This window comes from Archocentrus centrarchus, chromosome 20 (assembly GCF_007364275.1).
Source record: "Archocentrus centrarchus isolate MPI-CPG fArcCen1 chromosome 20, fArcCen1, whole genome shotgun sequence".
Lineage (NCBI taxonomy): Eukaryota > Metazoa > Chordata > Actinopteri > Cichliformes > Cichlidae > Archocentrus > Archocentrus centrarchus.
Window position 1 is genome coordinate 12,252,493 of NC_044365.1, and position 13,810 is coordinate 12,266,302.

At 43.4% G+C, this 13,810-nt stretch overlaps 1 protein-coding gene across 3 annotated transcripts in view; it reads right to left on the minus strand.

Annotated features, from left to right (window-relative positions):
• pard3aa (par-3 family cell polarity regulator alpha, a) overlaps window positions 1–13,810 on the minus strand; it is a 315,863-nt gene that overhangs the window by 149,350 nt on the left and 152,703 nt on the right. For 2 of the 3 annotated variants that reach the window (XM_030756195.1, XM_030756193.1), the window contains 7 exons: window positions 13,621–13,730; window positions 12,826–12,909; window positions 9,028–9,153; window positions 6,214–6,441; window positions 5,854–6,041; window positions 1,757–1,896; window positions 1,153–1,281 (listed from right to left, as the gene is read on the minus strand). In XM_030756195.1, coding sequence (XP_030612055.1) covers window positions 1,153–1,281; window positions 1,757–1,896; window positions 5,854–6,041; window positions 6,214–6,441; window positions 9,028–9,153; window positions 12,826–12,909; window positions 13,621–13,730 — 1,005 coding nt within the window. The remainder of the gene's footprint in view (window positions 1–1,152; window positions 1,282–1,756; window positions 1,897–5,853; window positions 6,042–6,213; window positions 6,442–9,027; window positions 9,154–12,825; window positions 12,910–13,620; window positions 13,731–13,810) is intronic. The other variant, XM_030756194.1, reaches the window with a different exon arrangement.

A 13,810-nucleotide genomic window follows, 5' to 3' on the forward strand; every position in this document is an offset into this window, starting at 1 on the left:
TCATAATTCCTAAATTTGAAAATGATGGTGAGAAGCATGAAAGTGTGTCTGGCGTCTGGCTGGAGAAACAGCACATTAGGGGAGCGGGCTACTCTCTCAGAGGGCCATTATTCCACAGGTTGAACAGCTCCTATGGCGGGGTTAACAGCCAGGGTGCCAGGCTGAGTGCTATGGTAAGGAGCGAGGCTGGCATCAGGAGCCCCTGGTCTGCCAAGGTGCTGTGACGACTAAGCCTGCTGTCACAGACACAGAGCGCAGGCTGGACGGGGGCAGTACCCTCGCCATCTGTCGCGCGACAGCCAAAGTCACCCTGTATGTAGACTGTGTGGCTCACGGCGAGAGTGTGTATTTGAATATGTCCAAAAGCTGGATTTGTGTGTGTTTAGACACACTTAGACACATCATTTCAAAGTGCCTGTGTGTGCATATAGTGCTCTGTGTGTCTGTATGTGCTGAAATGTGTATTTGACCATCTGTGTGAGTGGGGAGGGAAGCGAGAGAGAGAGAGAAAAAAAAAAGCATGAACCACAATTAAAGGGGGACCTGCACATGGAAAGTCGAATATTTGTCCTAAACTGGCAAATGAGAGTCAACTCAGAGCTCAGAGCCTTATATTTTAGAGAGAAATCGTTGACTGGACGGCAGCCATCCACCAGTCTTAATAATTACAGCACTGACAGAGTTGCACAATAAACAAATGGATGTTAAATTCAAATCAGTGCAGACAGCATAATAAAACAAAAATAGACAGAAAGATGGGGAAGTTGATGGATCGGAGGAGCAGTTAAGGGAATATTAGTGCAGGCGCCATGACAAATCCATATTCAAGCTGTACAGGATGTTAGACATTTAGTGACATTTACCAGATTTCTTGAGAGAGTTCATTGAATCAAGTAGGATATGCTTTATCAAACTGACAATGGGAGTTTGGTTAATATCCACTGAGAAGTAATAAACGCAAAGTGTAAGAAATCTCACACCATCTAGACTAGTTTCTTATTCTCCCATTCAAGTGTCAGATTCTTATTTTTATTACGACTACAGAATGATTGTCAATATAATGAGAAAAATCACAGCATTTCCTGCGCAATTCCTCTCAAACTCCCCATAAATATCGAGAAAATTCTTATGAGCCGCTGGCTGGGTACTGACCACTTCTCGGGGCAGCAGGGAGTCCTCCGGGCGAATCACCAACAGGTTCACGGTTCCACCCATGGGTGTGGCTCGAAGCAGGGCTACCACCTCTTCCTGGCTTTTACCATTCAGGTCCACTCCACTGACCTGCATACATGGAGTCATAAACACTAAAATAAACCCATGCTTGCAACAATAAATGTACAACAGATACACACTCAAGAGGCTAAACTAAAGTCGGTGTTAAAAAGAGGACTATGGCCTCCACATAACCTTTATGCAGATTACCCTGTGAGCCAGTTGGAGCTGGAATTAAATATGGGTTATTTCCCCCTAAAGGGAACACTCACTGATTTCCATGTCAGTCTGACTGAAGCGTAATCAAAATATTGTTCCATCTAACCACATTTTCTTAGAAATTCTAAACTGTAGCTGAATTGTTATAGCCGAGGGGAACGCGGCGTATCCGGCTCACTCCAACAAAGGCTCAGTAAGACTGAATTTAGGAACAAAGTCATATCAGGAAAAGAGTAATTCGTCTCTGAAATAACATACAATCTCACAGAACACACTTGCTGAACTCTGTATCATGGTTAGAGGTCGTTTGACAGCACCGCCCCACCTCCAGCAGCCGGTCTCCGGCTTTAAGTCGACCATCTTGGATGGCGGCACCTCGGGGAAGGATATTTTTAACATAAATGGGAGCGCTGCCACCAATCGGGACGTCTCTGGATGTGATGCTGAATCCAAGACCCTCTGGACCTAGTTAAGAGTTAAAGATACTTAGAAAGGTAATGTGACATTTCACAAAACACAACAGATCGCTTTTCCCTCTTGATGCAAACACGCCGTGCCGGGAAGTTTGGCAGCAGGGTGCAGCGCATCGAAAGACTGCGTGTCCACGTGTTTCACTTGTAATTACCCCTCTAAAATATCATGCTGGTAATACAGGTTTTCAGCACTGTGAGGAGGGAGGAGAAAAATAATGCAAATGTTTGTGTTTAGTGAAGCATTCCAGAAACTCTGCACAAGCTTTAAATGTCACTAAGGCACAATTTATTCATCCACATAACGATGGTCACATATTCATATTCTTGGTTTCGTTTCAAAAGTCTGTACACAAACAGACAAAAGCATGTTGAGTGCATAAATACTGCTAAGGGCATGCAACGTGAACAAAGTAACTTTTAATCCACTAAGCGGGGATCAAATGATGAGCTTTCTACCATGTTCTGAACTTCCTAGAGTTAATACAGACATTCCTGCGTCCATCCTGGCATTTTTCATTTATTTTCCATGTGGGTGTGTTTCATTTTTTTGGATGCAAAACATGCCCCTAACTTTAAATATAGTATCAGTGCTATGAACCAAAATTGAGTGTTTTAAATGAGTGCATATGGACTTTAAAGCCAATCCTGGAAGTCACGGTCAGATTAAAGACCAGTTTGGACCCAGACTAGGAAGAGAGAAATGAATGACTATAGATTGGGGAATGCATTAAAATGCTGTTCAATATTGCCTTAAACTATAGTGCAGGACACCTAAATGGCTAAAGTGCTTATTTCTAAATCTTTCTGCGCTACAGCATGTGCCAGGTTTTTAACCAAAAAAAAAAAAAAAAAAAAACCTCTGGATTTTCGGTGCAAAGGCAGGCCACAAAGGCGGTGCAAAAATCATGTCTGGGTCAAAGCAGTCTTGTATGATATATAGGCAGTTTGAAGTTTGCCTAATGGAGAAAGCAGTGATCACTAAGACGTGCTTATTACTTTTATATGTGAGGAGAAACCTGTGTCTTTTCCAAGTGCAGTAAAATTCAACAACTGCATGTGATAAATGACTTTAGGCATCAGCTGGACAAAGCCATTTGCTTTAGGCTTTAAGGCTGACCTTTAAGGTTGCTCAAATGAATATGAATTGATATTCTGGAGGAAGTAGGCAAATGCAATAACGGATAAATAAGACGATCTCAGGTCTAACCTTTTCTGCTGACCAGACACGAATCTTTTCAAATAAAAGCACGAAGTAGTTCAAATGTCAGCTGTATGTGATAAACCACACAATTATTGTGCTAGAAAAACAAAACTAGATGAGTCACTGGGAACAATTTTTCAGAGGGGTGGTTAAGATTCCCCAATGCATCACCTAGCTGTAGGCATTTCCCACCAGTCAAGTTGGAAAGTGGTGCTCGGTGGTTTCAGTGGAGGCTTTTCTGATGCTAACAGCAGTGATTAGTATTCATGTCAAAGTAGCTGCTCATTTCACAGAGCTGTCAGCACCTCTGATGGTTCATCATGACCTACTTTTCCCTGTATGTCTATTTAGCAGTCTGTCGAACTGTCTGTCGTCTCCCTGACAGTGATGGTGTTGATGAACAGGGAACTCTGAGAGGGAGAAGCGTGGCTGGCAACTTTCTCATGGCTCCTGCACACAAATAAACTTGTGGAACGGTGATGAAGAGATCGCTTTTAAGTCAGAAAGTTGAGCTGCTGAGTATAATGATGTTCTGTGATCTGTCCATCACTGCAGCGCGAGAACTGAGCAGACAGAAATAGCTGTCGTCGCTGATGTTGAATATTAAATCTGCAGTTTGACTGCAAAACTTTTAATAAAAGGTCCTGTAGTTGCTGTAGAAGGTTCTCCACTTAACGTAGATGCTTTTTATGTGTTTAAGTGGCTAAAAAAAGAGGGTAAACTAACGCAGATGTCGTTTAACAAAAAGGTGAAGATGTCTCTGTATTACAGCTTAAGAACCACATAAATCCGATTACATCCTATTCTGATTCCCTTTCCACTCTGACCCCTTTCACGAACCACTGCCCAACACACAGCCCAAATCCAAATCTCCAATCAGGTAATTAGGAGAATGCATCGTTAACATGCCTGCGCTAATTAACCACTGACGTATTTATTTTAGGTACCGGACCAGACCGCGGTAAAAGTAATTGCGTCCCTTTCTGGATTAGTTGAAATCCTGGCTCCAGTAAGCCAATTAAACAGCAAACATGAAGAGAGGCTGAGGCACATTAGAATGACTTAATGGGGTGCGTATGTCCTTTTCGACAGCAGTATTTGATTAAGGCACTCTTGTTAATTTGCCATTCAGGATCTGCTCCTGCCACTTGGAACTCGGAGCCACTTAGGCTGAATCGCAACAATTACAACAAGTCAACAACAAAACTGCCGAAGCCTTTCTGGAAGTGCATTAGCGCGATGGTAATCAAACGGAACTGTCAAAATGGATTTCAGAGGCGCACTTCCCTCGACTCAGCTGGTTTTTAGTGCTTCGTTAAATTCCCAGTTCAATAACATTTGGACAATAATTTATCTCCGTTTAGAGTTCACAAATGGCTGAAGTTTACAAGTGAGGCGCAGCCATTCCAGTGAACCCAGCTGAAATCGTGAGCAATAACCTTTGAAAGCATTTCTGTCACATGGGCGAGAGGATACACACTGTACTTTGAGAGTTATGAGTGGTGCTGAAATGTTTCATAATGACCATGAAGCCATGTGGCTAGTGAAAATAAACTAAACTACAGGCATCGGCCTTGTGGCTGGAGTTCTACCAACTTCTCCCTGAAATGAGAGGCGTGTGTGCTGGAAAAATGGGGTGGGGGGACTTTATCACATTATAAACAAATAAATATAAGTTGCACTTCAGCTCCATGCGGTCTAAGGACTCTGGTGGCAGTGCTCAGAAACCTTTGCCAAGCATTTTAGAGCAGCTTGTGACTGCATTTCCCCAGAGTGCCTTACATTTAGCCCGCACTGCTGCCCTCACTTGCTGCACTATTCCCTGAAGCTCGGTGCTAAGGCCTCGGTGCCAGCTTTCAACTAAACATCTGCTCCCAGAACAGGGGGGGAAAAAAAGGAGCAAAGAAAGAAAGGGAGGGTGTAGGGAAATCACCTTAGAACTGTTTCACTCTACTTCCTACTGTTTGTTAATTCACATAAAGATGGCTAACCTGTGAAAATAACATGGCTTGGCACCAAACCCACCACAAATAAATACTACTGCTCCAGTATCAAAGGTCTGTCCAAGTCCACAAATAAACCAAGCTCAGCTGGAAGTGGATGGATTGCTGAAGGTTAATGTTTCAACCACAAGACCGCGGTGATGTAGCATGAATGGATGAAACCACAAACTGTTTTCAAGACAGGGCTGATCTGTGTTTGCTTTTGGTCTGCTCCGCTAAACAAAGCCTAAAGGCAAGAGGATTTTTTTTTTTTTTTTTTAATATTTCCAGAAGGATTTTGGGTTGCTTTAAGAGTCCCTGGACGAATTCTTTGCTCTGGAAAATGTAAATGCTAACAGGTGATGAGAAGTCTCTTGAGTATCAGGGTTGATAGAGACAGAAACAGAAAAACAAAGATTGTTATTTGCTAAATGAATGAACCACTTTATCGGTTTCACATTAGCTGCTTTATGACCAAAATTCTGAAACAGCATGTTTGAGTCTGACAGCAAACTTTAAGTGCAAGTTAAATGTTAAAATGCTAAGTCTGTCTTGTGAAGAATATATTCTTTGATGCTGGGATTTGATCAGATATGCAGGACTCTTCTCCAGCTTTCTGCTGATAAGAGTGGAGGCTGATGTAATCTGCCAATGGATAGGCTGACAGAAAGTTTGGCAGAAGCAATTCTAAACTCTAAGAAAAATAATAATAATAAAAAAAGCAAAGTCAACTAGCTGTTAAGTCTTCTTGCAAGAATTTTCCCACCTTTCTTCAGCTGGACGTTGAATCTGCGACCTTTGCTCTTCAGGTAGGAGGTGTCAGAAGCATTTGAGCTTATCCTGCGCTGCAGGGAAGGGGAAGGGGCCGATGCGGTCCTGGAGACCAAACTGTGGGGTAAAGTGGCAAAGCGTCGACTTGAGTCTGGAGTGCTCCCTGCGAGGGAACCATGGTGGCTGCAGAGTTATATATAAATATGTAGATAAAATAGGCCTTTAAGAAGATGATCAGTGATGCATACTCAGATGTTTAAGTTACAAATTACAATTAAGCTGCTCTTTTGTCCTTTTGGAACAAAATGACAGAAAAACATTGTATCTAATAAAAATAGAGGAAGGTCAAACCCACTTGTGGCTGAGGCCCGATTGTTGTCCAGATCTGGGTGTCAGCCCCCCAGTCAGACTGGACCTGTCTGCTGGCTGCTGAGACTCCTGGCGAAAGTGAACTCTGTTCAGTTGAGGTGGGCTGAGCTCATTCTGTGCCGACAGTAGCTCATATTGTTTCTTCATGGCTGCGGGGACCACGTGGAAAAGGATCCGCGGGGAACGCATCGCCTGCTTGAAAATGTTCTGTGCTCTGAAGGTGATACAACATAGAGAGAGAGAGAGAGAGAGCGGGAAGGGCACACAGACAAATGAATTAGCTTTAACATGATAAGAGATACATGTACAATGATGCAGCACCATAGCTGGGCAGATAAAGAAGGATAAGGAAAGCTATGATGCACCATATGTTGAAAGGAGATACAGAGAGTTGAGGCTTGTGTGGCTAATCGCAGGACTACTTCCTGCATCGGACAGAAATTACATTATCTATAATTACAAGCATCAAGACGGGTAAGTGATAAGGATTGTAAGTGGTGCATCGGTGATAAAATATTACTGTGTGTGATATAGGTTAAATCTCTATACAATACAGCAATCTGTGTGTTTGTGTGAGTCTGCGTGTGGTTAGAGATAAATGGTCATGAGTTGACTCAACAATCAGGACAGAGATGATGAATCATGCACCGGGGAAGCTTTCCAGACAATGAGGTCCCAAGTAAGCAGACACACACACACACACACACACACACACACACACACACACACACACACACACACACACACACACACACACAGAGTTCATTCCTTAAACACAAAATAGGAGAAAAAAATAGACCAAACACGCACTGAGTCTCGTATGAGTTTGGGGAGGGCCAAATAAGCCGAGACAAGAGCTCACCATCATTCCCAGACATAAGAATTGTTTAGTCTGGTTTGCCAGCAGCACTTAGCATATAGATAGGCTGGCCAGGAGTGAGGCAGACTGCAGCATAAGGGGCCAGAGGCACAGTGGATGTCTGGATTCCAACAACCCCATGTTCTTTTTTTTCCAGCCCCCCCCCCCATTACCAGCGATACCATGCTGATTCTGTCCGAACGACAGCCGCTAAGCTGCTTCTGCCGCAGCAGACAGCACTTCATGCAAGCCATGTCACAGAGGCAAGGCGCGCCAAGCCACTTCTGTGAGATTTGGTCTCTCCCATTTTCATTCTTATGGTAATTTACAAGAATTGCTCACATATGCACACTGTGGGTTGATGACAGGCTGAGTATGTTTGCGTGTGTTTGTGTGTGTGTGTACGCAAATGTTTCCATGCACATATACACTGCCATCACTCCAGTAATCAGCCTCCACGCGAGCCTGATTGAATAATAAATTACCCCCATCAATGCATCATTACATTCAGTTAGATTAAGCGCTTCAAAATATTTACCCATGCAAAACAATCCAAGAAGATTAGACTATCACTTTAAATTGTCACTCTCTGTGGCACACAATCAAGGGGGGGGGGGATAAGAAAGTGATGAGAGAGCGAGGAGGGGGTAGGTTAAAGTTTCGCTCCTTCACCTCATTCTTATGCACAAAACATCACAAACATCATGAGCATGTGGATGCTGGTGAGGAGGAGGAGGGTAAGTGCGGAGCGCTACAAAACATCACTCCCTTGTGGATTTGGTCTCTAAGCTTCTTTCACAGTAGAAAAAGCTGTGAAAGAAACGGCGATGTTTACTAATGACAATAGCATCGTTTGAAAAAGAAGAGGAAAAAAAGGGTCCTAAAACCGTAGTGGATTTGTACACAGTGTGATAAACAGATCAGCTGCTTCAGTTTAGCAAGATGCTGGAGAGCTTTTTCCTATCCTAACATGCTACAGTAGACCTGCCTCACTGAGGAAAAAAAAAACACTTTCCCACTGTGATGTAGTTGTTCAGTAATAACTCATAGTTGCTGAGCCCACTTTTGAATGCAGAAGAGTTCCAAACTTTCTGTCATTTATGCAGCACTGCGGTTCTAAGCCCACTGGTTTTAAATGTCCAGCCTAGTATGACTGTAGTCTGGGCCTTTGTTAGCAGAAATCTGGGCTGTGCCTTCCTGTGGAGGGGTGGATGATAAGCAAGAGAGCTGAGCAGGCTGCTTCATATACTCCCATCCACTTTTCACCCTAGAGGAAAAGTAATCCATTTTTTTAGCCAAACTCACACACACACACACACACACACACACACACACACACACACACACACACACACACACACACACACAAATGCAAAAAGGATTTTTCAATGTCAGTATCACTGCATACGTATGTCCACATATCTGCGGTGTGAGATTCCCCACATTCTCGCTTATATGTATGCACGTTTAAGGAAATGAAGGAGACGATCTATTGACGGGAATGAATGGAGAGAACTGTGTGGATAGTTCGGATCAGAAGGTGGCACAGCAGGGAAGGACTGCAGGTCACTGAGACCTATTACAGGAAGGCCAACAAGTCAGTAATATTTCGGTTTTATTGTGCAGCTGTGTGGGTGTCACGTCTCCCTGCAGTTTGGATTCCGCTTATCAACAACAGCAATGTTGCTGTGCTTAATGTCCAACACAGTGCTCTCTGTGTGAACTGCATTACTCAGTAGACGGTGTTTTCCTACTATTGGAGGAACGGGAAAGGAAATTAAAATCAGCATGGCATCCAGTGACAAGAAGAGAAGGAAAGTTACCAGAAGTAGAAAATTTCAGCTGACCAAATGAAGGGAGGAAAAAAAAAACAAAACACTGCGTGCAGAATAATTCTGCATGAAAAAGAAAATGTTAGACGCATCAATAAGGAAAGCTTACTGTTCGAAGCGCAGGTTGCGAATGTCTCCCTGATTAATTCTGACGATGCAGTCGTTCTCCTGGAAGAGACGCTCCTTCTCTGCTTTGCCCCCGGGCTCCAAACGCTTCACCAGCAAGCCCTGTGTCCTGCAAAGATTCATATAACGGGTTAATGATAAAACTAAAGGTGAGAGTGAAACGACACATACATATAAAATTGTTGAAAACCTATTGAAATCTAATCAGAATGAAGAAACAAGAAGGGAGCATTAATGATGAGCCGTGTACTAAGCGTTAGCTAAAATTCAAAGTGAAGCTTTTTGTTATGTAGGATTGGTTGTAATGGAGATTCATAACTTCTGTATTCATAACTTTTGTATCAACAGTGCAAGAGTGCATAAAATATGTAAGTCTCCAACAGATTAGGGGAAGTAAGATTGCAAAATTAGTTGAGCCCATTGTAATGCACTCTGTCAACAAAATATAACTTTCCAGACTGAGCTTGGACAGAAACCGGAATTTCCCTGCACTCATTTTAAGCCTGCCTGTCCTTCTGTCCTCCATCCTTTTTCCTTTCAGTGGGCTGGTCTGAGAGAATGACAGGATTGGCTGAAATAATCCAGGCCAACAGCTAAGAGATCATCTTATGGCTTCCGGGGAAGTGCTACAGTTGCCTTCGTTGGAGCTTAAGACTAGAGCCCGCTACGGTGTAAAAAAAAAAAAAATACCCAAGGAGTTCCACGGCTGTGCGACCTCAGTAATCCTTTCAAAAAAGCCAACCTTTACCTTCAAATATCCCTCCTCCCTCCATCGCCTTCTAAATAAATACATCAGTGAGCTCCTTGGGGGCTTTAGTTAGGCCCCGAGGATAACCACATGCAAAGAGATCTGATGTGTGCTCACACAGCGGAGCTACAAATTCTGGCTACAGTCTATAAGGTGAATGTTGCCTGAGGTAGCAGGTAAACTGACTTGATTGCAAATGTTTGGTGTCCTTGCTTAAAATGACAAAAACTTTAGAGGCTTTTCTTGAAGAAATTAAGGAGAGAAAAAGTGAAATGTACCAGAGCAAAAACCATCAACAAGCTAAACAAAGATGTACCAGACAGGGTAAATTACACCCTAAGCTACACCTTATTGGTGTCAAGGACATGCGTGTCATGCTTCTTATAATTCTCTCTTCCTGTCTTTTTACTGGACGCATAAACAACAGCGCATTCAAAATTGTGACCCTGTTTACTGCAGGCGTCAAGGGCAGCCTTGTAGAGCTCTTTAGCATTTCAGCCAAACAGGGCCACTCTCAGAACATTGCTTTAATTGGCTGCATAATGTGGACATCCACGCTCACACCGAAGACTCATCTCAGCTGCTCAAAGGGGGTAAATGGTGCAGCATTAAGTTGAATTTAAAGATCACGAAAGACCCTTTCCTCTTTCTTGGCGTCTGAGTTGCCAGGTCAGGTTAAGTGTGTTGAGCAGAGAGTAATTGCAGGCAGCGTGGAAGCAGACATGATTGTGCTTTATCTCCATAAGTGTTGGCAGCTTGAAAACAAAGTATTGCGCGTGGAGATTACATCACGGACACACGCTAATGACTTCCGATTTGGTAGCAGACTAGAGACGGTACAGTAGATAAAGGAGTTTGGGTTGATCCCTGATCAGTATTCAAGCTGCAGCAGAGAGGACTAAGGATAAAGCAGCATCGTTTAGAGATTTTAAATAAGATGATGATTTCATGAAAAGCGCTATTATTGTGTTGGCTGTAATCCCATCCTCTCAAACTGATGGCATTTTTTTTTTTTTATAGTTACTTGTCAGTTACTTGCAAAGAACTAAAGTAAAATCTAAAAGTCCTTCTCATGGGCTGAAACTCATTAGGTGGCAGATATAAGCAAAGGGGATTTGGTTTGTGGATTCTCTGCAGCCTCTGGAGAAGAAAGTCGGGCTCCCTCACTCTCACTTCGCCTCGAAAAACAAGAATCAGCATCTTACTGCACCATATGACTTCACTCCATCTTGCGGCTGGGTAGCAGCGCTGAAAAAAGGATTTGAAGGAGGCCACCTGCTCTCGTCGACTGCCTTTAATCAAATAATAATCCAATCAGGATCCATTTATGCATGGCAATTACGTCCGCAGTTTGTTTACAATTGAAACTGGTCACGCAATGAGAAGTTCATTAAGCTCCAAATGCATCTGGAAGGGGCGTGTATGTGTGCGCGCAGATGTACCGGATATTTATGTGCACGCATAGCTCTCAAGGTAGATAAGCAATGTTGCTGCGAGAACTGTTTGCTTGTGAAAAGAGACAGACTGAGTCTGAGAAGGAACATACTTCTCAAGGTCGGTCCAAACTGCTCACAAACTGTATTGGTGTAAGCTCATTTTCAGGTAAGGATCTGTGCATGTGTGTGTGTGTGTGTATGTGGCAGGGAAAGAGTCTGTCTGCTGGAGTGACAGAGTCTCTAAGCTCTCTTCTACAGCTGTCTCCCCTTCCTGCTTGGATCTAACTTGATGTCAGTGCAGTGGAGCAGAATACGGGGCAGCCGATGCTGGAGTGCCTGCAGTTCCTTGTTTGCTGTCTGGTTTTGCTGGCTGTCTGACCCCCCTGGCCCTGGTCTAGACATTAATGACAGCCCGCTGAGCCTAATGCCTCCTGTCCCAGCACACAATGCACAGAAAGAGCTCGGACAGGCCATTAGCATCATCCCACTGACCAGACAATAAGTCTTATCATGGCTGAAGTTAATTGAAGGCTGTGATAGCTATTAGTACTGACCTTAGCTGATGGAGAAGAAATTTACTGGCCATGCAGCATTAATGCCATTTCTTGCAAGATGCTGTCCAGTTTCAAGGGAATGCAGAGGAGCCTAAGCGTAGCAGTGCATCCAATGAGCTGAGCTTTATGTAAGCAGTGCTGCTGTATCATTTCTTCAGAAACATTTCACTTTGCGTGGCCCACCTCATCACCTCATTTCCATCTCTGACTCAGGGTGTCTATGCTTCTGATGGAGTTAGCATGAGGTCAGGGCTAAATATAGTTTCCTGACACCTGCTTATAAACAGCAATGAGATTAGTGTCTGAGGCAGCCGCCCTCAATGATACCCATCCTCTCCCCCCAAATGTCATTCCATTTGATCTCCTCATTCTGTCTTTTCACCTCATCCCCAACCTTCCTTCCCCGGTGCTGAGTAGTCACATTCACCTTGGTGGTGTGCCAGTCCCCTGGCGTGCAGCAGGGATCTGTGTTATACACAAGCTTTTAGTTTGATTACATCTAGCCACTTCCCCCTGTCCTTTTTTTTTTTTTTCCAGGAAAAAACCATAAACTCCGACGCACTCCTCCTCTTGTCCCCTTGTCATCAACACTTCTTATCAGCTAAAAAAAAAGGCAAGAGGAAGTAGTCTAAAGCAGTTTCAAGACAGCGTGCACACTGTAGTGACTGAAAGCAGGTTAGAATTGCAAGACCTACAGAAAACTGTGCAGTCAAGAGCAAAACTACTTTCATCCATTCTCCTTGCCACTGGGAGCTTCAAAGCTGTGGGATATGAGCGGTGTTGAGTATGGGAGTGGTGTTTCAACAGTGAGGCTCACAATAATAAAAAAAGATGACTGCAAGAATCAGAGGCAGTAAAATAAAAAAAAAAAGAGAGCCTTGAGCAACACATAAAAAGAGATATATAAGAAAGAACAAAGGACAGAGCAAGTAAGAAAAAAATGAGTGAAATAATGAGTAAAAGGAAAAAGAAAGAAACACTGCACAGTGAAGCTAAGGTACACTGAATCTCAGCTTGTCTCTCTTTTTTTTTTTTTTTTTTACCTGATATCATGTGAACTGAAAGGCACTACGTGGATCCCCAGTGGCCCGCCTTCATTGGACACCTCGATGGGCTTGAGCATGCTTCTGCGGGATGTTGATGGATGAAGCCAGAAGGGAGAGAAAGGGGGAGGAGGAGGAGGGGAGGAGAGGAGAGGTGTATGAATAAAAAAATAACAGGAGTGACAAGAAAATGCAGAAATGCAGAATGTAAAAGACAACACAGTCAAACGTGACAAGAGGTTGACAGGATGTACAGGGATGGGCGTTGGCGGCGCCTTATTGGTGGAGGCTGCATTTCGTTGCCTATGCTATGTCATCCATTACAAAGTGTGACTGGTGGACCTCGGGGTCAATTAGGGATCCAAATGAAGGCTCCAATTAAGTGATTAAGATCAGACTGTGGTGCTAAAAGAACAAATTAATTGAAAACATATAAGAGGGTGGGGGAGGGGGGGGGGGGAGAGAGAAGAAGGTTAATTTGTTCAGATAAAGATGTGAAGACAAATGAACATGAGCAAATGTCAGTGCAGATGTGTGTGTGATGAATGGAGGCCTTGGTCTTGATGTTTGCGTTGTTACTGGCATATCAGTGTTCAAACTATTATTAATATCTCTAGCATTATTTGGAACACATTAATAGTTGGCAAAACAAACAAAGAAAAAAGTTCCTTGCATTAATTGATATGCAGCCGCTGAAATGATCTTGTTTAAGTGTAATTGTACAGATATGTTTAGCTCCATCTCCCCCCCCCGGTGTATAGGTGGGGTTGGGGTTTTTGCTGGTACACTACTCACTCTAGATGAAACACTGGCGAGTGTTCCAACGAGGAATCAGCCCTTCCTACCGGCTCTGTCCGTTCAATTCTCCTCTCTTGACTCGTTTGCTCCTTTTCCTCCTCCTCTTCCTAACAGAAAGAGAGACAAAGAAAAAAACCCGACAGGATAAGTCGTTGAAAGAGTGCTCCAACAAGGGGGAAAAAAAAGA